The 26,512-nt window shown below is 43.6% G+C and overlaps 1 protein-coding gene and 1 non-coding gene across 3 annotated transcripts in view; one reads left to right on the top strand and one right to left on the bottom strand.

Moving 5' to 3' along the window:
• The window catches only part of LOC126334840 (zinc finger CCHC domain-containing protein 24-like), a 189,030-nt gene that overhangs the window by 13,029 nt on the left and 149,489 nt on the right, over positions 1-26,512 (bottom strand). For both annotated transcript variants that reach the window (XM_049997504.1, XM_049997505.1), the window contains exon 3: positions 6,082-6,215. In XM_049997504.1, the coding sequence (XP_049853461.1) occupies positions 6,082-6,215 (134 nt within the window). The remainder of the gene's footprint in view (positions 1-6,081; positions 6,216-26,512) is intronic.
• Trnas-gga (transfer RNA serine (anticodon GGA)) lies at positions 12,047-12,130 on the top strand. Its single transcript is given in 2 exon segments — positions 12,047-12,086; positions 12,096-12,130. It is a non-coding gene; the product is annotated as a tRNA-Ser (tRNA).

Here is a 26,512-nt window from a genome sequence, read left to right as displayed (position 1 = left end):
TCTCATAACTATGTTGGTATGAGTTATGCCCTTCCCCAAAAAATGGCAGAAAGTTTGAATTTTGCCAGATTTTCGCGAGTGCCACGCCCACCTGGAGTTGGAATGAATTTTAGCGAGGACAACGTCCACCTGGACTTGGAAGGTTGTAGTTTAAGTCTCCACCACGATCCTCAACCGACCGCCATGTCCCCTTACCAACCCATGCTTGAGGTATATATTATATTATGATCTTTGGTAATTCAAATTTTGTGGTATGTATTATCTTTGGTGGTTACTATGATCTTTGGATGAAATTTGTAGGCAAATACCGATTCCCCCTATCCTACTTTTAGCGTGGGAAGTTAGAACATTTGAGGGAAACTGGCTTCTTCCCAACTTGCAGGGTATAATAAATGATCTACTGTAACACCTATGAAGTTTGAATTTCCGAATGCCACTCCCACCTGAACTTGGAAGAAAATTAACCAAGATCCTCAACCGAGTGCCACGTCACCTTACCAACCCCTGTTTCTGGGATAACATACACTAACATGTACTAAAGAGTATTAACGTGCACTAACGTTTAGCCCCCCGTGATGGACAAGGGGTTATAGCGCTACAGTCTGGAACCGCGCGACCTCTAAGGTCACAGGCTCGAATACTGCCTCAGGCATGGATGTGTGTGATGTCCTTACCTTGGTTAGGTTTAAGTAGTTCTAAGTTCTAGGGGACTGATGAGGTTAAGTCCAATACCCCTCAAAGCCATTTGAAACACTAACGTGTACTAACATGAACTAATGTGCACAGCGCATTACATCAATCAGTATGGTGGGGGGAAATGGTGGGAAAACGACTCTGCCTAAGATGAACATAAGTTTTTATTTTGCAAGTGATGTCTCCACAACGAGATCTAGACTACAACCGACCTAGTACACATTACTGCCACCAGAGGGTACTCTCATCCCTGCTGTGACCTAATCTCAGCACATCGATAACCGCGATGGTGTGAGAGAGATTTTCCATGTGGAAAATTATGTGCACTATACGTACTGAGATTCGTACCAGAAGCATAGCCGTCAAGAGGAGTCATTACCTGTACATCGATCGGTGTTAGACTGTAATAGAAATCATAATATTTAATTATAGTTACAATGTTAAAAATGCGCCTGGTTTCCAATATTCTTGTGTGTCTGGTAATTATTTGATGTTCTGTAAACAATTTTGCGGGTTTAACTGTCAATGAAATTTAGCAATCTGTGCAAAATAATTTTACCGCTGAAAGTGGCGTCTGTAGAAAGAAGGAGAGGTGGATGGTGCTTCAATACCGATGGCATCAGTAATTGAGAGGGTAAATTCGATAGGAGCCAATGTTTTGTCCTGGGATATCGGAGCTTCTACATAACGGTGGGAACGGTTGTGTGTGTTGACAGCAGGAAGGGTAACACGTTATGGACTGGGGTATCACATTAGGACCGCTGGGAAGAGTGCATTAGATGTTATTCTGCGCTATTTTCGTAAACAGGTTCTGTTAGGGCAAGAATTTCCGTGCATGCAAGCTGAGACAACACGAAAACTCCTACAAAAGCACACGTTAAGTATTTCTGGGACTCTATGCAATTTACTAGAGTTCAGCTTGGTTATTATTTTAGATAGCAATGTGGCTTCGGAATAACATTGAGAACATTGCTAAATGCACTTGCGACGGTAAGTAGCTATGCGTGATGATGCATCAGCCACACGTCACGCATAGTCGTTAGAACTGCTAAGGAGAAAGCAGCCTGTGCTATTCTGGATCGGATTTCTGCAGCGTTTTCGCCAGAGCGCAGATGGAGGGAAGGTAACGACGAACCCACGCACGTTTCCCAGCTTGGAGCATCTTCGTCCTGTAAATAAGTTTTTGCTCCTGTTTGATCACATCATCAACGGTGCCTAGGTGATAACGTATTCTGAGAGCAATTTCTCAGGTACTAAGTATGAAAGGGATGTCGCCACCTCATGTGTGCGGGCATCTGTGTGTGGCTTGACAGCTGACAACCGCATCACTTCGAGGGGCTGTGGTATCCCCTGCCCTGGCTAGTGGACAGAGGGTGGTGTCTGCATACGTTGCTTGTGTGTCTGTTGAATTATTTTGTGAGCAGGTCTGTAGGCTGCGCTATGCGTTACTTGGGCAGTTTACGAGTTGATTTCGTGTCTGCACATCTGTTTACTGCTTTGTTTAGGAAGAGTCTGAATGTCTGTACTGAAATTATTTCGAAAAAGTATGAACTGTTTACAGATTTGGAGACTGTGTATCACGACCCCAAGCACATCAGGGCAAGTGCTTTGTCAGGGTGATAAATATACTCCATCCATAAGTAAAATGTTCCAAAATAAATAGAGTGCACTCCTTCATTTCTCTCCCCAGCAGCCCAGTGCAGCCTGAGTCATTTTCGCGCCTTTTTCCCCTACAGGCCATCATCTGAGATTAGGTCACAGCAGGGATGAGAGTACCCTCTGGTGGCAGTAATGTGTACTAGGTCGGTTGTAGTCTAGATCTCGTTGTGGAGACATCACTTGCAAAATAAAATCTTATGTTCATCTTAGGCAGAGTCGTTTTCCCACCATTTCCCCCCACCATACTGATTGATGTAATGCGCTGTGCACTTTAGTACATGTTAGTGCACGTTAGGGTACGTTAGCCCAACAACATGGGTTGGTAAGGTGACATGATGGTCGGTTGAAGATTGTTGTGTAGACTTTAACTATTTTCTTCCAAGTCTAGGTGGGCGTGGCTCACGTGAAAATCTGCAAAAATTCAAACTTCCCGCCATTTTCCAGGGGAGAGGAGGGCTATTTTCTTAGGTTAGTAGAGATAACCGTGGTGTGATGCATTATCCTGTTGGAATTTGAACTTCTGACCTGGAAGGGGAGCGTTGCACTTTCCTGCCAAAATTCAAACTTCCCGCTAGGGGGGTGTGGCAGGGGGTGTGGCACTTGCGTCATCAGTGACATCACGGACATCATCTGGGATGACCTACTTTGGGGCGAAGTCCTTGTCTGGTGTGACCTACTTTGGGGCGAAGTCCTTGTCTGGTGTGACCTACGTTGGGGCGACGTCCTGGTCTGGGATGATCTACTTTGGGGCAACATCATCTTGGGGGTGTGTCTGTGACGTCACGGCCGCCATATTGGATAACGGGACTTTGGGGCGAGGTCCTGGTCTGGGGTGACCTACTTTGGGTCGACTCCGGCCTTGTCCTGCTAGTCCTAAAGACTGGAAAACTGCTCAAGTCACACCAATACCCAAAAAAGGAAGAAGAAGCAATCTGTTGAATTACAGGCCCATATCACTAAAGTCGATTTTCAGTAGGGTTTTGGAACTTATACCGTATTCGAACATTATGAAGTATGTCGAAGAAATCGATTTATTAACATATAGTCAGTATGGATTCAGAAAATATTGTTCTTGCGAAACGCAACTAGCTCTTTATACTCATGATGTAATGAGCGCTATCGACGGGAGGATGTCAAATTGATTCCATATTTTTAGATTTGCAGAAGGCTTTCGACACCGTTCCTCACAAGTGTCTTCTAACGAAACTGCGTGTCTATGGAATATCGCCTCAGTTGTGCGACTGCATTCGTTATTTCCTGTCAGAAAGGTCACAGTTCGTAGTAATAAACGGAAAGTCATCGAGTAAAACACAAATAATATCTGGCGTTCCCCAAGGAAGTTTTACAGGCCCTCAAATGTTCCTGATCTATATTAACGACATAGAAGGCAATCTCAACAGCCGTCTTAGATTGTTTGCAGATGATGGTGTCATTTCCCGTCTTGCAAAGTCATCAGATGACCAAAACGAAATGCAAAAAGATTTAGATATCTGTATGGTGCGAAAAGCGGCAATTGACGCTGAATAAAGAGAAGTGTGAAGTTATTCCGCTAAATTTCGATTACGCGATAAGTCACACAAATCTGAAGGCTCTAAATTCAACTAAATACTTACGGATTACAATTACAAATACCCTAAATTGGAACGATCAAATAGATAATGTTGTGGGTAGAGCCAACCAACGACTGCGATTCATTGGCAGAACACTTAAAAGGTGCAACAGGTCTACTGAAGAGGCTGCTTACACCACGCTTGTCCGCCCTATTCTGCGGTATTGATGTGTGGTGTAGGATCCGCATCAGATAGGACTGACGGATGACATCGAAAAAGTACAAAGAAAGGCAGCTTGTTTTATACTATCACGAAGTAGGTAAGATAGTGCCACAGACATGATACGTTAACTGGAGTGGCAATCATTAAAACAAAGGCGTTTTTCATTGCGACGGGATCTTCTCATGAAATTTCAGTCACCAGTTTTCCCCTCCGATTGCGAAAACAATCTGTTGGCACCCAGCTACAAAGGGAGAAATGGTCATCACGATAAAGTAAGAGGAATCAGGGTACTCATAGAAAAATTTACGTGCTCGTTTTACTTTCGCGCCGTTCGAAAGTGGAACGGTAGATAGACGACTTGAAGGTGGTTCATTGAACCCTCTGCCAGGCACTTTATCGTGAATAGCCTTGTAATCACGTAGATGTATATCCTACAAATAAAATCGAGAGGCAGATTATAACACTTCTCACTGAGTCTTACTTGTCACACAAAATCGTTAAGGGTCTTAAAACAGAAGCAACAGTGCTACCACAACTACATCACCTTGCTCAGATACGCAAGGAAAGAATTCCTCTAAAACCCATATTTAGTAATATTGGTGCAGCTGCATACAACCTGGGAAAATACCTAAAACACATTCTCAGCAAATATGTGGGGAAGTGTGAACACCACATTCGCATCTCTGCCAACTTTGTACATCGCATCAGTCAACTGCGGCTCCAGGATATAGTTTCAATGTAGTCTCCCTCTTTACAAAAGTTCCATTTGATGATCCCAATATCATGGAGCAAACACCAAGTTTCTGGGACAGTACAATTATCGATTCAATGAAAATAAAGATCCAGAAAACCTAATAAAAAGGGATGTAATTTTCAATTTAAATAACGATCGGTGTAAGGTACTAAATTTATTAAATCCTTGCCACCATTGCATGCTTCAGAGTTGGAAAATACAGGGAATTTGCATTTTGTGGTGTATCAGTGTGTGTTCTGTAAAACAAAAGAGCATTAAATGTTGCAGTGGACATCATGACTCGAACTTGACTGTAAGTAGTGGCATGAGACCAACAATAGCTCACAGTCTTGTTGGAGTCCCGGCAGCAAGTACACAAATAGTAAAATATGCAGCACCTGAAGATGACGCACGAGTTGGTTGTCAAAATATTGTGTAGAATATGGAAACTAACTCAGGTGAACACGGGGAAGCTCACTATTAATTATCACTTCTCACTCTTTGTATGACTTTTATAATGTCTTCAGCTTTGTCTGACACGAATGTCTATTGTTGGATTAAACACTGTCTTTGGGATATAATGTATCTTTACTTGGTTTTTTATTAGCATGTGCAATGTTTGCTGCCACTACACTGAAGTATCTATTGAAACTAACTGCCACTGCTTTCGCCGGCCGGGGTGGCCGAGCGGTTCTAGGCGCTACAGTCTGGGACCGCGCGACTGCTACGGTCGCAGATTCGAATCCTGCCTCGGGCATGGGTGTGTGTGATGTCCTTAGATTAGTTAGGTTTAAGTAGTTCTAAGTTCTAGCGGACTGATGACATCAGAAGTTAAGTCTTACAGTGCTCATAGCCATTTGAACCATTTTTGCCACTGCTTTCAATGTGTCATCATTTCTGCCAAAGATATTTCTGGGAATTCAATTTCATTTGCATCATTGTTTTTATTTGTTTGTTGTTTAATAATGCTTCATATTGATTTATTTGATTTTTGGAGTATTTTATTCTGTAACCCAATTTTTAATAAAGAGAAACTAGAGATCTGCAATAGTTGTTGTAATGGAATTTTAATCTTGACTTCAGTCTTGACTCTGACTTTCATACAGATATAACAGCATTTCAGTTATATGCTCGATGCATTATAATCGTAATATCAAATCTCAAAGAACCCATTCTATACAATAGTCAGTGTAGGGAATCTTTCAGAGAGTAGCACGTGCTTACCTGAGGACAGTCTTTGATGTAGTGACCCTTGCTGAAGCACAAATGGCACATGTAGGCAGGTGGTGGCCGCTTCCCTGGCTTCCGCTCTGAGGGCACACCAATGTGCATATCTCTGAACTGCTCCACCAGGTCAACTGCAACACACCATGGACACTCACTTAAACTTTGCTGTTGCTAAGGTATCCACAACAGATAAATTCTGGAGAGTAACATGTAGTCTGCCTGTGCATGCATTTCCAAATGCTGCATCTAAAAACAGCTACCTCATTGTCTGAAGGTGAACTGTACTGAAAATGAACAAATATTAACATAGGAATTCCGTCTTACCTGTAAATGGTATTACATATAGCTCAATGTGTGTATATGGGTTAAGTCAGATAATCGCCTCGATCAGCTTTTCAATTCAGTAGCACATAAACTGCCACAAGTACACTGAAGAGACAAAGAAACTGCTACACCTGTCTAATATTGCGTGCCCCCCCCCCCCCGCCCCCTCAAAAAAAGCAGAAGTGCCGCAACACGAAGTGCCATGGACTCAACTAACACCTGAAGTAGTGCTGGAAGGAATTGACACCATGACTCTTGCAGGGTTGTCCACAAACCTGTTAGGATACGAGGCAGTGGAGATCTCTTCTGAACAGCGTGTTGCAAAGAACATCTACATCTACATACATACTCCACAATCCACCATACGCTGCGTGGCGGAGGGTACCTCGTACCACAACTAGCAGCTTCTCTCCCTGTTCCACTCCCAAACAGAACGAGGGAAAAATGACTGCCTATATGCCTCTGTACGAGCCCTAATTTCTCTTATCTTTGTAGTTTTCCCGCGAAATATAAGTTGACGGCAGTAAAATTGTACTGCTGTCAGCCTCAAATGCTGGTTCTCTAAATTTCCTCAGTAGCGATTCACGAAAAGAACGCCTCATTTCCTCCAGAGACTCCTACTCGAGTCCCTGAAGCATTTCCGCAACACTCGCATGATGATCAAACGTACCAGTAACAACTCTAGCATCCCGCCTCTGAATTGCTTCTATGTCCTCCCCCAATACGACCTGATAGGGATCCCAAACGCTCGAGCAGTTCTCAAGAATTGGTCGTATTAGTGTTTTATAAGCGGTCTCCTTTACGATGAACCGCATCTTCCCAAAATTCTACCAATGAACCGAAGACGACTATCTGCCTTCCCCACAACTGCCATTACATGCTTGTCCCATTTCATATCGCTCTGCAATGTGACGCCCAAATATTTAATCGACGTGACTGTGTCAAATGCTACACTACTAATGGAGTATTCAAATATTACGGGATTCTTTTTCCTATTCATCTGCATTAATTTACATTTATCTATATTTAGAGTTATCTGCCATTTTTTACACCAACCATAAATCTTGCCCAAGTCATCTTGTATCCTCCTACAGTCACTCAACGACGACACCTTCCCGTACAGCAAACAGCCGCACATTGCTATCCACCCTATCCAAAAGATCATTTATGCAGATAGAAAACAATATCGGACCTACCACACTTCCTTGGAGCACTCCAGATGATACTCTCACCTCCGATGAACACTCACCATCGAGGACAACGTACTTTGTTCTATTACTTAAGAAGTATCCCAGATACTACCAGTAACAAATTTAGCATCCCGCCTCTGAATTGCTTTTATGTCCTCCCTCAATCCGATCTGATAGGAATCTCAAACGCTCAAGCAGTTGTCAAGAATTGATAATATTAGTGTGAGATCTATTTACGAAATTTCAGCCACCAACTTTTTCTTCCGAATGCGAAAATATTTTGTTGAGCCCAACCTACATAGGTAGGAATGATCATCAAAATAAAATAAGAGAAATCAGAGCTCGAACAGAAATGTTTAGTGGTTCGTTTTTACCGAGCGTTGTTCGGGAGTGGAATGGTAGAGAGATAGTATGATTGTGGTTCGATGAACCCTCTGCCAATCATTTAAATGTGAATTGCAAAGTAATCATGTAGATGTAGATGTAGATATTCTCAACAATGATCATGTCTGTGGAGTATAGTGGCCACCAGAAGCGTTTAAACTCAGAAGAGTGTTCCTGGAGCCACTCTGTAGCAATTCTGGACGTGTGGGGTGTCGCATTGTCCTGCTGGAATTGCTCGAGTTCGTCGGAATGCACAATGGACATGAATGGATGAAGGTGATCAGAAGGACACTTACGTATGTGTCACCTGTTATAGTCGTAACTAGACGTATCAGGGGTCCAATATCACTCCAACTGCACATTCCCCACATCATTACAGGACCTCCACCAGCTTGAACAGTCCCCTGCTGACAGGCAGGGTCCCTGGATTCATGAGGCTGTCTCCATATCCACACACGTCCATCCCTTCGATACAATTTGAAACAAGACTCGTCCGACCAGGCAACGTGTTTCCAGTCATCAACAGTTCAATGTCGGTGTTGATGGGCCCAGGCGATGCGTAAAGCTTTGTGTCATGCAGTCATCAAGGGAACACGAGTGGGCCTTCGGCTCCGAAAGCCCATATCGATGATGTCTTATTGAATGGTTTGAACGCTGACACTTGCTGAAGGCGCAGCATTGAAATTTGCAGCAATTTACGGAAGGGTTGCACTTCTGTCATGTTGAACGATTCTTTTCAGCTGTCGTCGGCCCTGTTCTTGCAGGATGTTTTTCCAGTCACAGTGATGTCAGTGATTTGATGTTTTCCTGATTCCTGATATTCATGGTGCAGTCGTGAAATGGTCATATCGGAAAATCCACACTTCATCTCTACCTCAGAGATGTTGTGTTCCATCGCTCGTTCGCTGACTATAACACAAAGTTCAAAGTCACTTAAATCTTGATAACCTGTAATTGTAGCAGCAGTAACCAATCTAACAACTGTGTCAGACACTTGTCGTCTTATATAGGCATTGCTGTCTGCAGCGCCGTTTTCTGCCTGTTTACATATCTCTGTATTTGAATACGCATGCCTATACCAGTTTCTTCGGCGCTTCAGTGTATAACTGTAATTGTAGTGCCTTCACACTGAAGGTTGCACAAAATAATGTTCTGATCAAACAATCTACCATCTCACATCTGATTTATTTTTTTCCTGGATTCAAAAATGATATCTTGTTAATAATTTTTGAGAACATTTCTCATGGAGAATGGCGTTTTTTTAATTACTTAAAAATGAACATGACCAGCCACAACTGTAAGAAACTTCTTTTTATGAGGTTACTGGTTTCGATCTGTTTTAGACCATCTTCAGACCTACCACCAGGATGGTAGATGCCACTGTCTACCATTCTGATGGTAGGTCTGAAGATGGTCTAAAACAGACCGAAACTGGTAACCACATAAAAAAGAAGTTTCTTGTAGTTGTGACTGTTCATGTTCATTTTTAAGTAATAATATCTTGTTGTTGAGTTTTCATTTTGAGGTCTTGTTTGATATGACTCTTCGTTCTGTGGACAAGCTTCTTGTCTCTCGACAACTGCTGTGACCTACATTCACCTCTACCTACTTACTTTAGTCAGGTCTTGGTCTCCTCCTATTTTTATCTTACTTTCCCTTTCCCTCTCCCTTGTATATCCATGCGCACCTCCTTCCCTCCTCCCCCCCCCCCCCCCTTACACACACAAACCTACCTCCATTCATTGCCATGTTATATATTTCTTGATGCCTCAGGATTTGTCCTAACAACGTATCCCTTCTTATAGTTGTGTTACGCCATAGAGCTATTTTCTCCGCTATTTCACAGAGTATATCTTTGTTAGTCACTCAAAAATGGTTCAAATGGCTCTGAGCACTATGGGACTCAACTGCTGTGGTCATCAGTCCCCTAGAACTTAGAACTAATTAAACCTAACTAACCTAAGGACATCACACACATCCATGCCCGAGGCAGGATTCGAACCTGCGACCGCAGCAGTCTCACGGTTCCGGACTGCGCGCCTAGAACCGCGAGACCATCGCGGTTAGTCACTCAGTCTACTATCTAATGTTCAGTACACTTCTCTAACACCATATTTCAAAAGCTTTTATTTTCTTATTGTCTGCGATATTAATCGAGCATGTTTGACTTCGCTGTGGAGCATACACTGATAACGAAGTGTTTTGTGGTGGTCATTTCCAAGATAAAAATGGAATAAAATTTAAAGTAAACAACTTACAACATGTTCAGTTATTGGTCAAGTACACAGTTTTAATCTGCCATGAAATTTCATATTGATGCACATTCCATTGCAAAGTGAAAATTATTTCTATTAAAATACAACATGCCACCCAACCATTGCTCTGTACCCTAAGTTTTGCCTTTTAACAGTGTAGTCAAGTTTAGAATGTTCTTGGTCATACACTCTTACGGTAAAAAAAAGATGCAACATGAAGTAATTATCCGACTGGTACAGGAATCAATAGATGCGATGTACGTGTACAGAGAAACAAATGATTACAATTTCAGAAAAATAGGATGATTCATTAAAGAGAAAGTGCATCATAAATTGAACAAGTCAGTAATGTGTTGGTACACTTCTGACCCTTATGCAAGCAGTTATTCAGCTTGGCATTAATTGACAGAGTTGTTGGATGTCCTCCTAAGGGATATTGTTCTAAATTGTCTCTAATTGGCACGTTAGATCATCAAAATCCTAGGATGATTGGAGCGCCCTGCCAATAGTGCTCCAAATATTCTCAACTGGGGCGAGATCCGGTGACGTTGCTGGTCAAGGTAGGATTTGGCAAGTATGAAGACAAGCAGTAAAAACTCCCTCTCTATGTGGGTGGGTACCACCTTGCTGCTATACAAGCTCTGGATGAACTGCCACAAAGGGCAGGGCAGAGAATATCATAGACAGCACTGTCATGGATGATGACCAAAGGGGTCCTGCTATGAAATGAAATGACACCCCGATACCATCACTCGTGGATTTTGGACCATATGGTGAGCGACAGTTAGATTGGTATCCCATCTCTGCCTGGGGTATCTCGAGACATGTCTTCACTGGCCAGTGGGGCTCAATCCAGTGTGGGACTTGACAGTGAAGACAATTCTATTCCAATCCATGAGATTCCAGGTTAGATGTGCCCGACACCACTGCAAATGGGCTTATTAGTTTGCAGAGATCAATGACAGCCTGTGCAAGGGGCATCTTGAGCTCAGCCCCATCTCTGTTAGCCACATACTAATGGTCCTTGTGGTCGCTAATTTTCTCCCTTGTTACTTTCTGCTTGTTCTTTCTTGTTTAGTCCCTGAATTATTTGGTCGGTAATTTTTTTGTGACTTTATGACTTTACATACCTTTTACATCGCAGGACATAAGTAAGGTGTGTACTTGTGCGCGGACAGAAGGTGAACTGGACACTAATTGAAAATAGCTAGGCTGCATGCAGCTCACCTAAGCTGCAGTGACACTGGAGCACCTGTGGTGGAATCTGTAACACCTCTGGTGTTATCGTAGTCCCCTGGAAACCTCGATGTCACCGAGTCTACTGATGCACACCATTTAAACAGTTTGTCCTGACTGAAGCGTGAGGTGACAGGCAGTGGTGGCTCCCTTAGGTCTAGAGAGAAGAAAGATTTGGGAACCAGCCACACAGTTGTACCACCATTTGTGCAGACACCTGCGGATAGAGGCTCATGTCATCACGGAAGACATTTGCTGCATGGAGTCGGATGGCTGGATTGGTGAAAGGAACTAGCATCTCATGTGGAGTGGAAGTGTGGTTCATTATTTGCAACCTTGTACCAGAATCAATCACAGTTCTCTGATTTGGAGCCAAATGAAAGGTTGAAACTAGAGTTTCAGATGGTTTTTTTGGTAATGTCAGATGCAAATTTCTCGATCTCCACTATTGGGTGGAAAATTATAGGGCGTAGTCAACGTATCAGGTGTACACCACACATTGAAAGTGGCTATTACGAGGTGTATGAGAAAAGTAATGAAACTAAGTTACTGATTTTTTATCTACCTAAGCTGGCCCGAGTGGCCGAGCGGTTCTAGGCTCTTCAGCCTGGAACCGCGCGACCGCTACGGTCGCAGGTTCGAATCCTGCCTCGGGCATGGATGTGTGTGATGTCCTTAGGTTAGTTAGGTTTAAGTAGTTCTAAGTTCTAGGGGACTGATGACCTCAGATGTTAAGTCCCATAGTGCTCAGAGCCATTTGAACAATTTGATTATCTACCTAAGTTTTTATTTCTCAAACAACAGTATTGTTCCCTTCAAAGAAGTTGCCTTCGGCAGCTACACACTGGCGGAGTCGTCGTTCCCAGTCTTCATATCAGTGCTGAAAGGCTTCAGTTGGTATAGGGCCTTTAACAGGTCGGTCACATTGTTCTGAATGTTCTCCAGAGTCCCAAAATGACGTCATTTTAAGACATTTTTCAAGAGAAAAAGGACTCTGATCAGGTGAACAGGGGTTTGTGGGACGACAGGAATGCATTTTGAGGTCTCAAAAGTCATGATAGGAGTGGCCGCGTAACAAGGGGCGTTGTCATGATGCAAAATCCACTTGTTTGGAATGTCCAGTCACACTAGATCCACCCTTGTCCCGAGCCTTTCCAGGTCACCCATTGTTTTTATTGCTAAACGTCGGTGATTCCACGCTAGCACCCACCAGTTCCATGTTTTCCTCGGGTTTTAAAGTTGAAGGTCTCCCCGAGCGAGGTTCATCTTCTGCCTGTTTTCGGCCTTTAAAAACGATTTATGCCTTTTAAAAACTTGTGTTCTTGATTATGAATGTTCCCCATAGGCATGTTTCAACTTTTCATAGGTCACAGCCGGCCGCTGTGGCCGAGCGGTTCTAGGCGCTTCAGTCCGGAACCGCGCGACTGCTAATCAAAAGCGTGCAAGAAAGTAATGATGAAAGTGATGAATAAGAGGGCACAGGAGGAGAGAACATGAAGGTTCTCACTGCTGGTGCTGAAGCTGACGATGTCTTCCTGGAATATATTATGCAACAACCAGATACATGCAGTACCGATGTAATGCTTGTAAAGCGGTTGCGTGATAAAGCATGCCACCAATGCGTAGCATCATTACGTCAGTTAAAAATTAGGGACATGTTACATTGTAAGTGATACGACTGTGTAATTATGTACAGTATATTGTACACTCAAGGGCTAAGATTTCTTTGAAAATTAATGTATTTTGGGATTTAATAAAGTATAACCTCTATGTTTTAAAATCGTATCCTTCGGTTTAAGAAAGTACACTACACTACATCCCCTATGTTGTCAAAATAAATAAAAAAAATTCAGACAATCAATATTCCGGCACTTCTGCTAATCAGACACCCATATGTGCCAGGAATGGCCGAATTAGCGAGAGTTTTGTGTATAATTTTCTCATAATAGGTATGTAATTAACTTTAAAACAACTCCAGGAAATGATTGTTCCATAGGCTTTTGCATCATATCTTAAAAGTGTGTATGATGTTTAATTTTCATGCCTTTAGTAGCAGAAAGAGAATGTATAGCCTAGATCAGAGACGGTCAAGATTTAGATTGGCGAGCTGTGCCCTCGCAGGAGCGCCGTAACGCTCAGCTTTACTACATGTTTGCCCCACGGATAACATCACTCTGTCTGAGCACTTGGATGGGGGAGAAGGGGGGGGGCACACCACCACGCCATGCTGTCTGAGTGCTTGGATGGTGAACAAGAGGGGTCCCCACTGCCACATCATGCAGTGGATGGGGGAGAAGAGGGGTGTGACACCGCCACACCATGCTGTCTGAGTGCTTGGATGGGGGAGAAGAGGGGTGCTACACTGCCATATCACGCTGTCTGATCACCTGGATGGGGGAGGAGTGCCCCACCGCCACATGATACTGTCTGAGCACTTGGATGGGGGAGAAGAGGAGTGCCCCACCGCCACCTCACACTGTCTGAACGCTTGAATGGGGGAGAAGAGGGGTACCCCACCACCACACCACGCTGTCTCAATGATTGGATCGGGTAGAAGAGGGGTGCCCCACCACATGTCATGCTGTCTGGGCGCTTGGATGGGGGAGAAGAAGGGTGCCCCACTACCACGCCATGCTGTCTGAATACTTGGATCAGTGAGAAGTGTGGTGCCCCACTGCCATGTCACACTGTCTGTGCACTTAGATGGGGGAGAAGAGGGGTGCACACCACCACATCATGCTGTCTGAGCTCTTGTATAGGGGAGAAGAGGGGTTCCCCACTGCCACACCATACTGTCTGAGAGCTTGGATGGGGGAGAAGAGGGGTTCCCCACCGCCACATCATGCTGCCTGAGCGCTTGGATGGGGGAGAGGAGGGGTGCCCCACTGCCACATCACACAGATTGCTTGGGAGGGGAGAAGAGGGGTGCATCACCACCACATCACGCTGTCTGAGCACTTGGATGGGGGAGAAGAGGGGTGCTCCACTGCCACATTACGCTGTCTCAGTGCTTGGATGGGGGAGAAGAGGGGTGTGACACCGGCATACCATGCTGTCTGAGTGCTTGGATGGGGGAGAAGAAGGGTGCCCCACTACCATGCCATGCTGTCTAATGCTTGGATCAGTGAGAAGTGGGGTGCCCCACTGCCATGTCACACTGTCTGTGCACTTGGAAGGGGGAGAAGACTGGTGCCACACCGCCAAATCATGCTGTCTGAGTGCTTGGATGGGGGAGAAGAGGTGTGCCCCACCACCACACCACGCTGTCTCAATGCTTGGATCGGGGAGAAGAGGGGTGCCCCACCACATGTCACACTTTCTGTGCACTTGGATGGGGAATAAGAGTGGTGGCACACCGCCACATCATGCTGTCTGAGCGCTGGTATGGGGGAAAAGAGGGGTGTGACACTGCCACACCATGCTGTGTGAGTGCTTGGATGGAGGAGAAGAGGGGTGCCCCACCACCACGCCATGCTGTCTGAATACTTGGATCAGTGAGAAGTGTGGTGCCCCACTGCCATGTTACACTGTCTGTTCACTTGGATGGGGGAGAAGAGGGGTGCACACCACCACATCATGCTGTCTGAGCTCTTGTATAGGGGAGGAGAGGGGTTCCCCACCGCCACATCATGCTGTCTGAGTGCTTGGATGGGGGAGAAAAAGGGTGCCCCACTACCATGCCATGCTGTCTGAATGCTTGGATCAGTGAGAAGTGGGGTGCCCCACTGCCATGTCACACTGTCTGTGCACTTGGAGGGGGGAGAAGACTGGTGCCACACCGCCACATCATGCTGTCTGAGTGCTTGGAAGGGGCAGAAGAGGGGTGGTCCACTGCCACATCATGCTGTCTGAGCGCTTGGATGGGGGAGAAGAGAGGTGTGACACCGCCACGCCATGCTGTCTGAGTGCTTGGATGGGGCAGAAGAGGGGTGCACCACTGCCATGTCATGCTGTCTGAGCGCATGGATGGGGGAAAAGAGAGGTGCCCCACCACCACGCCATGCTGTCTGATTGCTTGGATCGGGGAGAAGAGGGGTGCCCCACCACCACGCCATGCTGTCTGATTGCTTGGATCGGGGAGAAGAGGGGTGCCACACCACCATGCCATTCTGTCCGAGCTCTTGGATAGGGGAGAAGAGGGGGAAACTGCGAACATGCTGCATCTAAATGACAGTGCAGGTGCACTGCGTGTAACTTGGTTTTTCATTTCACATTTCTCGACAACGTAGATCAAGAACAAAATAAATTTCCAGTATTATTTCTTTTTTTTCGTGGACTTAAGACATAATTTGTATCTAGAACGAATTATCGGCATATGAACACACACAGACTGTTCTACATACTTTTACGTTCCGATTGCTATGTACTCTTGACTTATTTAATTTTCTAACTGAAAAATTGAGCTTCAGAGATATATGTCGATCGAAATATTGGAGCACTTTTGAAACCTCTTTATGGAAAGTAGAAACTCCACCTGAGGAAAGAAATAAAGTTGTCCTGGACAATTTTAACGCAAAAAGTTTTGTCGTTGAAACGAGAATTATCTTGTAGGTCGCACAGGGGCGCTTTCAATGGAAACGGCAGACGGTCTCGAAAACAGCTCGAAAACAGATTTCAGATTGGCAGCGTCCTCAAAACTTTTAGGAAACAATGCTTGTAATTCTTTCTAAGCCACAATGAACTCTTCAGACCTCCCGTTTCCTTGGACGACAGCGAGCGTAGGGAACTGGACTGTGTTCGTCAGATTGTTCCCTTGTACAATACGAATTTCTTTTTAAATGAAGAGTCCAAAGGGGAAAAAGCTGATACGTCGCAATTCTTATTTTTTTTCAGGAGACGAAATTTAAAGTTTCAAGACCCATAAAAGTATAGTTTTTCAAATTATATTCTTCATTTTTGTTTTAGACCTTAATATATCTTTCAGAGAAAGAGTACTGCTGAAATTATACACATCTGAATAGGATTTACAATAATATGATGCATTTTTATTATCAAGGCAGGTTGTACAGAGAAAAAATATGACAAGTCCGTAACATATTGCAGGTCACTACAAGATTTCAAATTCATGTTACAACAAATTATCTCATATAATAATTTAATAATATTTTATAAAAGGTTCTGTGCTTTTTCGATGGTGGATTAATGCAAAAGACGATCAAAATGCACTTGCACTTCACTATGGCAAAATGTTTTCAAGTCTTGTAAATATCTGTATTTCTCAGCAGATATTTTAAGATCACCTGCAAAAAAATCAGAATCCCTTAATTTAAATAGCTCTATGCCTAATACTAAACAAATACTTATTTCAGTAAATAAAAAAGTTTCAAATCATATTGCAGTAAAAGAATTACTATACCTTCATATTTAGCAGAGGGTAGGCTGAACTCGCCTTCTTTCAGGCTGGAATCTTTCCCTTTCTTTCCACGAAGAAGTAATGAGGCTTGCTTATATTCTCCATTGTAGCTTCTTCTATACCGAACCAATGTTGTATGGCGTTGTGTGACTTCCAATTCTCTTACTGGCCTGGACTGGAAAGGGAGTTTCTTCTTGTATATTGTGTTATAGAGATGCTCTGTCCAGCATTTTATTATCTCTGGTTGCTTCTCAACATCAGTGATGACAAAAGGCGAAGGGTGTTTGTGTGAATTCTGAAAAACTGACACCAGTCCTTTGGAATTTGACATTCCTGAGTTTGGTCTATCATACCAATATTTTTATCACATTCGAGGTACGAATGACCTCTTATGGGGAATGTCATCTTTACATAGTCCAATCGTTTTTCTGTATGGACCAGATGGTAAAGGAATCTGAACACAGCGGCATTGTTGCTTTGCCCTCTGCAGGAGTCACAGAAGATCTCCAGATGTCTGACTTATGGATTTAGAAAATTGTGCACAAAATGATGAAGGATCGATGAAACTTCGTATGCTCCTTTTCGGCCTGTGCTCTCTGGATACATGTGAAAATAGCTGTCCCCTGTTGCCAAAACATGAACATTGAATATAAATAGAGAAAACTGTCGTTTATAGTAAACTTCATTCGTCTTTATATTTGGACAAGGAAAGTTTTTGTTATAGCTTGATGGATTTTTATGACATGCCATCTTTGCCTTTTTTCCTGTCATAGAACACTTTTTGTTTTCTGAGATGCAATTCATTGGCTATTTCATTGGATCGAAGTTCGGAATGAAGCCTTACTTTATTGTCAACAGATGATGTTAAAGTCAGTTCCTTCTCCAAACTTTTCTCCTTGGCTGGATACTCATCGCAGGAGCCACAAGTATCAGATCGTGGGTATCCAAAACGTATATTGAAATCTGAATTGAATATAGAGCTGTATGTTACATACGACACATTCTGATCTTGAAACTTCTCCTTGAACATATGGAGCATTTTTTTAATATTCAAAGACTCTGATAGGTAAATTTTTTCTGACTTCGTCAAACTGTAGTGCCTGTTGCGATCTTTAAATGATTTAATGTGCCCTCTTATTATTGCAAGTGTTTCATCTTTCAAAGCCTGGGGGCAGGATCTGTTTTTCCCTCCGCCGTATCGTAGAGGTCGGTCTCCATATTTACGTTTCTTTCGTAAATGATCCATGTCCATGTCCATGTAATGACATAAATGTTTGCTTGCACATAAGTGCTTCTTGGACACTTCCATTAATGGTAATACAAATTCTGAATTTATATGATGAATCACGAAACTTTGCTTCCTGCTCTTCCCTTCTAGGACGTCTGTGCTGTACAGGGACCACTGTGATTAAATAACTTAAATAGAGGTTTATTTCATCATGATTTTGAAAGTGGTTCATGTCGTTAATAATATTCCTTTTATTTTCATCACTGATAATATCAAAACAATTGTTTTTGCACTTACATGATTCTTCTGTTTCATGTGACTGCTATGTTAAACATTTGGAAGTATCTCTAACGCGACTATACTTCTTCCTTTCCTTTGTCAGCTTCTTTGATGACATTCTTTTCTTCGCAAGTAGATGAGTCACTGTCTTCTTTATTCATTTTACACTGACAGAATACACTGCTAGATCTAACTTTCTTCACAAACTCCACAAAGCTAAGAACAATGGTCAACTTATACACAACAATGACTGTGGCAACATTGATAAAACAACTATAACATTAGTGAAAACAGACCTGCGCGGGCTGTAAATTATTAAGTCATAAAATTTTTATCCTTGCATTCTCTGGACTTGTCAGGATATTCCCCTGTTTTGCGTGGACTTAATAATGCTTTTCGCCTGCACATGGTTACCTCTTGACTCATCAGGTTTTTAACCAGTTCTGTAAAACCAGCTAAAACTGCACTGGCTGGTCTATTAAATTATGAAAAAAAAGCCGGCCAAGGTGGTCGAGCGGTTCTAGGCTCTACAGTCTGGAACCGAGCGATCGCTACGGTCGCAGATTCGAATCCTGCCTCGGGCATGGATATGTGTGATGTCCTTAGGTTAGTTAGTTTTAAGTAGTTCTAAGTTCTAGGCGACTGATGACCTCAGAAGTTAAGTTCCATAGTGCTCAGAGCCATTTTTAGAAAAAAACAGACATTTTGGAATTTTGGACTTATCAGGTTTTTCCCCTGGACTCTTCAAATGTATCCCCATCAAATCACAAAGAAGTTGTTTCTCCACCCTGCATTGTCTTATTGTGGGCAGTGTGCAGTCAAGTCTGCTTAAAATGCGAGGCCTGCAGTCCATTCTGGATGTTCCAAATTTCGTTCCTGCACTATTTTTTCGTTCATGAACTCAACAAAAACGAGTTTCAAACCGAAAAATCGTTCCAGGGATGCCCCTTGACTTAACCAACATACTTTGTATTAGTATATTAAAGCCTCCATACTCTTCGTTCAGTTCCATCGAAAACTTTTGTGACTGACGGTGGAATAATGCGTGCCACTTCAGAAATTTTACTATTTGTACCACCGATTTCCTCACGCGCTCCATGCCTGCAAATTTAGCACGAAGTGCTTCTTGAAGGATCGCGTCTATCGATCTTTCTTTATTTTGATCTTTCATTGTGAACGAAATCTATAAATTCTTTGCGCATTGTATTCCAATGTCATTTCATAGCAAATTTGCAGTATTGTACTGTATTGTATTCTGTGGAGCTGAGAATCTAGAAACGACGGGGAGGCTTCGTCCTCGCCTTAGCTCTCGGTGGGTCACAACCCCACAACAGGCTACAGCAGTCCACTCACCCCACCGCCGCCCCACACTGAACCCAGGGTTATTGTGCGGTTTGGCCGCCAGTGGACACCCCCCGCCCCCCTCCCCCGCGAACGTTCACACCAGACGAATATAACCCCAATGTTTGCGTGGTAGAGTAATTATGGTGTACGCATACGTGGAGATTGTGTTTGTGCAGCAATCGCTGACATAGTGTAACTGAGGCGGAATGAGGGGAACCATACCGCATTCGTTGAGGCGGATGGAAAACCGTCTTAAAAACCATCTACAGACTGGCCGGCACACCGGACCTCGACACTAATCCGCCGGGTGGATTCGTGCCAAAGACCGGTACGCCTTCCCGCCCAGAAAGCAGTGCGTTAGAACGCACGGCTAACCGGGCGGGCAGATTTGCAGTACCCGTGGCTTAAAGCGCCTTCATAAGACATACAGGGTGTTACAAAAAGGTACGGACAAACGTTCAGGGAACATTCCTCACACACAAATAAAGAAAAGATGTTATGTGGACATGTGTCCAGAAACGCTTAATTTCCATGTTAGAGCTCATTTTAGTTTCGTCAGTATGTACTGTACTTCCTCGATTCACTGCCAGTTGGCCCAACTGAAGGAAGGTAATGTTGACTTCGGTGCTTGTGTTGACATGCGACTCATTGCTCTACAGTACTAGCATCAAGCACATCAGTACGTAGCATCAACAGGTTAGTGTTCATCACGAACGTGGTTTTGCAGTCAGTGCAAATCCGGAGTTGGCAGTTGCCCATTTGATGTATGGATTAGCACGGGGAAATAGCCGTGGCGCGGTACGTTTGTATCGAGACAGATTTCCAGAACGAAGGTGTACCGACAGGAAGACGTTCGAAGCAATTGATCGGCGTCTTAGGGAGCACGGAACATTCCAGCCTATGACTCGCGACTGGGGAAGACCTAGAACGACGAGGACACCTGCAATGCACGAGGCAATTCTTCGTGCAGTTGGCGATAACCGTAATGTCAGCGTCAGAGAAGTTGCTGCTGTACAAGGTAACGTTGACCACGTCACTGTATGGAGAGCGCTACGGGAGAACCAGTTGTTTGCGTACCATGTACAGCGTGTGCAGGCACTATCAGCAGCTGATTGGCCTCCACGGGTACACTTCTGCGAATGTTTCATCCAACAATGTGTCAATCTTCATTTCAGTGCAAATGTTCTCTTTACGGACGAGGTTTCATTCCAACGTGATCAAATTGTAAATTTTCACAATCAACATGTGTGGGCTGACGAGAATCCGCACGCAGTTGTGCAATCACGTCATCAACACAGATTTTCTGTGAACGTTTGGGCAGGCATTGTTGGTGATGTCTTGATTGGGCCCCATGTGCTTCCACCTACGCTCAATGGAGCACGTTATCATGATTTCATACGGGATACTCTACCTGTGCTGCTAGAACATGAGCCTTTACAAGTACGACACAACATGTGGTTCATGCACGAAGGAGCTCCTGCACATTTCAGTCGAAGTGTTCGTACGCCTCTCAACAACAGATTCGGTGATTGATGGATTGGTAGAGGCGGACCAATTCCATGGCCTCCACGCTCTCCTGACCTCAACCCTCTCGACTTTCATTTATGGGGGCATTTGAAAGCTCTTGTCTACGCAACCCCGGTACCAAATGTAGAGACTCTTCGTGCTCGTATTGTGGACGGCTGTGATACAATAGGTCATTCTCCAGGGCTGCATCAGCGCATCAGGGATTCCCTGCGACAGAGGGTGGATGCATGTATCCTCGCTAACGGACTACATTTTGAACATTTCCTGTAACAAAGTGTTTGAAGTCACGCTGGTACGTCCTGTTGCTGTGTATTTCCATTCCATGATTAATGTGATTTGAAGAGAAGTAATAAAATGAGCTCTAACATGGAAAGTAAGCGTTTCGGGACACATGCCCACATAACATGTTTTCTTTCTTTGTGTGTGGGGAGCCGGCCTCAGTGGCCGTGCGGTTCTGGCGCTGCAGTCCGGGACCGCGGGACTGCTACGGTCGCAGGTTCGAATCCTGCCTCGGGCATGGGTGTGTGTGTGATGTCCTTAGGTTAGTTAGGTTTAAGTAGTTCTAGGGGACTTATAACCTAAGATGTTGAGTCCCATAGTGCTCAGAGCCATTTGAACCATTTTTTTGTGTGTGAGGAACGTTTCCTGAAAGATTGGCCGTACCTTTTTGTAACACCCTGTATTGAGAATTATCAGCCCTCTCCTCTGTCGTTCCATTAATCCCGAAAGGCGTGTGACGATAGATCGCAGTAGAGCGGTACAGATCACTGGGCTGCCTTTTTTTTTGCAAATAGCTAATGGACTAGTGAACGTCCTTCCCACCACCAACAAATAGCGAAGGGAACACAGTGCTGACACCACGACTCTGCCTAACTGAAGACAGTTGCGCCGACCGCAAAGTGCCAACCGCAATACTAAATGAAACGTCTCGCTGTATCGGGTACTACCGGGGAGGAACGAGCAAAGCCGTCGGCTGCACCGTGGCCCGCAGGGGCGCGCACACTCCGACAGCGTAAAGTTATACACACCGTAGCCGGCTCTCGCCTAGGTGTTCAAAAATACATAATTTATAGGCGTGTCTTGAATTTTTCATTACAGAAATGATTTCTGGATACACTTGCACTTCGATATAACAGGTAGGTAGGTGGTTAGTGTTTAACGTCCCGTCGACAACGATGTCATTAGAGACGGAGCGCAAGCTCGGGTTAGGGAAGGATTGGGAAGGAAATCGGCAGTGCCCTTTCAAAGGAACCATCCCGGCATTCGTCTGAAATGATTTAGGGAAATCACGGAAAACCTAAATCAGGATGGTTGGAGACGGGATTGAACCGTCGTCCTCCCGACTGCAAGTCCAGTGTGCTAACCGCTGCGCCACCTCGCTCGGTCTTCGATATAACAATCTGAGATTTTATTTCTGCGATAAGCACATAAAATATGGGCCAGCTTTTAAAGCCCTGATATTTTGACGCAGAAATGCATTTAAACAGACATCACTTGTCAGTTTCTTTTGGAGAACTTCCTTTTTCTTACAGAAAATATAAATAATGTTTTTGATTTCCTGTCAGTAAGGTCGCAGTTCGTAGTAATAGAAGGCAAATCATCGAGTAAAACTGAAGTGATACCAGGGGTTCCCCAGTGAAGCGTCCTGGGACCTCTGCTGTTCCTGATCTATATAAATGACCTGGGTGACAATCTGAGCAGTTCTCTTAGGTTGTTCGCAGATGATGCTGTAATTTACCGTCTAGTAAGGTCATTCGAAGACCAGTATCAGTTGCAAATCGATTTAGAAAAGATTGCTGTATGGTGTGGCAGGTGGCAGTTGACGCTGAATAACGAAAAGTGAGGTGGTCCACATGAGTTCCAAAAGAAATCCGTGGGAATTAGACTACTCGATAAATAGTACAATTCTCAAGGATGTCAATTCAACTAAGCACCGGGGTGGTAAAATTACGAACAACTTCAGTTGGAAAGACCACATAAATAATATTGTGGGGAAGGCGAGCCAAAGGTTGCGTTTCATTGGCAGGACACTTAGAAGATGCAACAAGTTCACTAAAGAGACAGCTTACACTACACTCGTTCGTCCTCTGTTACAATATTGCTGCGCGGTGTGGGATCCTTACCAGGTGGGATTGGCGGAGGACATCGAAAGGGTGGAAAAAAGGGCAGCTCGTTTTGTATAATCACGTAATAGGGGAGAGAGTGTGGCAGATATGATACGCGAATTGGCATGGAAGTCATTAAAGCAAAGACGTTTTTTGTCGCCGCGAGATCTATTTACGAAATTTCAGTCACCAACTTTATCTTCCGAATGCGAAAATATTTTGTTGAGCCCAACCTACATAGGTAGGAATGATCATCAAAATAAAATAAGAGAAATCAGAGCTCGAACAGAAAGGTTTAGGTGTTCGTTTTTCCCGCGCGCTGTTCGGGAGTGGAATGGTAGAGAGATAGTATGATTGTGGTTCGATGAACCCTCTGCCAAGCACTTAAATGTGAATTACAGAGTAGTCATGTAGATGTAGAACTTATAAGACAAGTTCCACAATATCTGCATTGTAGTATTACTCGTACATTATTTCTTACGCTTATCAAAGTATTGCACTGAATAGAAGTCAGCTATTCCTGTTCTCAGCTCAGTCGCTGGCAGATTGATTATTACAACTGTGAAGCGTATGGGCGGCTGGAGTGGTCAAGAAGGTTCTAGGCGCAACAGTCTAGAACCGAGCGACCGCTACGGTCGCAGGTTCGAATCCTGCCTCGGCCATCGATGTGTGTGATGTGGTTAGGGTAGTTAGGTTTAAGTAGTTCTAAGTTCTAGGCGACTGATGACCTCAGAAGCTAAGTCGCATAGTACTCAGAGCCATTTGAACCATTCTTGTGAAGCGTATGACTTCTGATTCATCCTGCACAAATTAAACTCTGCTTTGTTAATAACAGCTTATGTCAGCTATGCTGCAACATCGTATCCAGTAAGGCTCTAAATTGTTCACATTTCGTAATTATGTTTTTGGTCTTTTGTAAGTCTATGCTGAAGTACACGGAACATATACCAACATAGCTTCAGTTTCTTTTTTGTGCTCTTTAATTTTCAACATAAAAATTGTTTTCATGGAATACTGATGCGTGTTTTAAAATTTTAGTTTTGTCGTTTAATCAATGTCGATTTTAATGCTTTTCTAAAACTAAACTCCATCCGAACAAATCAAGGAAGGCCCAACAGTACCGACCGACCGCTGTGTCGTCCTCAGCCTATAGCTGTCACTGGATATGGAGGGGTTTTCGTCACCAGAGCCTCTTACTCCTCAGCCTGACGAGGGCTGAGTGACCCCGCTCGCCAACAGTTAGTTCGTATTTTTGTCCTTTGCAGCAGTTTGCCTCATGTTATACCAGTCCCATTGTTGCTAAACTTTGTTGACATATTCTTGCCATAATAATCTGACTTCTTCACGTATGTTTTCCAACAATACACAACTCTTTGTTGTTGTCATTTGGTTTTACAATGGAAACAGTGTTTATACTGCCATTCTGAGTTGGGACTTTGCAGTGAGAAGATGGACATGTCAGTTGAATTAACGTCAGAAAAGAAAGCTGCTATACTTGCTTATTCGTCCGTTGGTCTCAGCACCAGAGAGATAGCTTCTAACAGAGGATTTAATGAGTCTACAATTTCGAGGTTACTGAAAAAATACAGGGAAAAGGGGGATGTTGATCGTGAGAAAGGATGAGGTCGGAAAAGGACGTCTACTGCGAAACAGAACAGGGTATTGAAAAGGCTTTCGCTCAATCATTGTCACCTGTCACCAACTGAGCTAAATTGAGGCCGGGAAGAAATGTGCGACGTCTCAGTAACCAGTATAACTGTAAGAAATCGACTACTGGAAGCTGGATCCTCAGCCTGTCGTCCTCAAAGGAAGCCTTTATTGACCAAGATAATGCGACAACAGCAACTACAATGGGCAAAGGCACATGCGACTTGGACACCATTGACGTGGAACAAAGTAATCTTTTCAGACGAGTCCAAATTTAACCTGCATGGCTCAGATGGAAAAGTGTTCTTGCGTCGAAGAAAAGGTGAAGAATTTTTGCCATCATGCATAACACATGAAGTCAAACACCCACTAGGACAGATGGTCTGGGGGTGCATTTCCAGTCACTAGTAGGTCGTCTGGACTTCATCAAAGGCACTGCCAACGCAGATGGCTACATAAACATCCTTGAAAGGAAGCTTCTGCCAACCATTAGAGACCAGTTTAGAGATGTTTCCAATTGCATTTTTTAGGGTGACTCTGCTCCTTGCCATAGAGCTTTGAAAGTGTACCAAACACGAAGCAGATTACTTTCTTGGTTAAGTATCACGTACTTCTACATTTCGGGTAAAATCTTTCCTTCGAGAAAATGGGGCTTTAGAGTGGCCTGGAAACAGCCCTGATCTCAATCCTATCAAGAACTGTTGGAAGGTTATGGGATATGCTATCACCAAAAAGAAGCCACAGAATAAACGAGAGCTGCTGGAGACCCTTGTGCGTGTGTAGTTTCATGAACTGTGTGAGGAGTACACTAAAAAGATAATTCTTTCAATGCCTTCACGATGCCAAGCGGTGATTAAGGCGCGTGGTGGAGCAACAAAGTATTAAATACAACAGTGTGTTTATATGAGGCAATACAAACACTAAAATCCATTAGTGTTATGTTACTATATTAGTATGCAGTGCTTCTTTCAACATTAGTATTTATATTTCAGAATAGCAAACAGAATAGCTCACATATCCACTTACACTCATCTTGCAAGGAAGTGTTAAATCCTAAAAAACAAACATTTTTATAGAAACGAAAATCAAGAATAAAAACAAATTGACAAAAATTATTGTGTATGTTCATTTCTGTTAGAAATCAAGAGAAAACAGGCCAACTTAGCTCAGTTATTCAATGATTGTAACAAAAATTGTTAATTGTAAGAGGTGATGCAATAAATATTTCCACCACTGTAAGACTTTTCAATATTCGCTGGCATCTCCTCCTACTTACATGCGCCTGTTGGGTCTTTCTGCGTGTAACTTCTTTGGCCTCTCAACAATTCTTCGGCGAATGTTTGCAACAACTTCTGGTGTGCACACAGAAGGAATTCTTTGCCGTTTCACATTTTAGAGAGACTAGTAGGTGCGAGAGTTTTTGTACATATTCTGTATTGCTCTCTTTGCTCTATCCGGACACTTGGCCCCGAAAATTTAGTGAACTTCCTTAAAGGAACCTGTTTTCATATATGCTTCCACAATTTTAATTCTTTGTGCTATCGAGAAACTCAGTT

This window comes from Schistocerca gregaria, chromosome 2, assembly GCF_023897955.1.
Source record: "Schistocerca gregaria isolate iqSchGreg1 chromosome 2, iqSchGreg1.2, whole genome shotgun sequence".
Taxonomy (NCBI): Eukaryota; Metazoa; Arthropoda; class Insecta; order Orthoptera; family Acrididae; genus Schistocerca; species Schistocerca gregaria.
The sequence above is the reverse complement of the archived record's forward strand: the minus strand, read 5'-3'. Positions and strand labels throughout refer to the sequence as shown.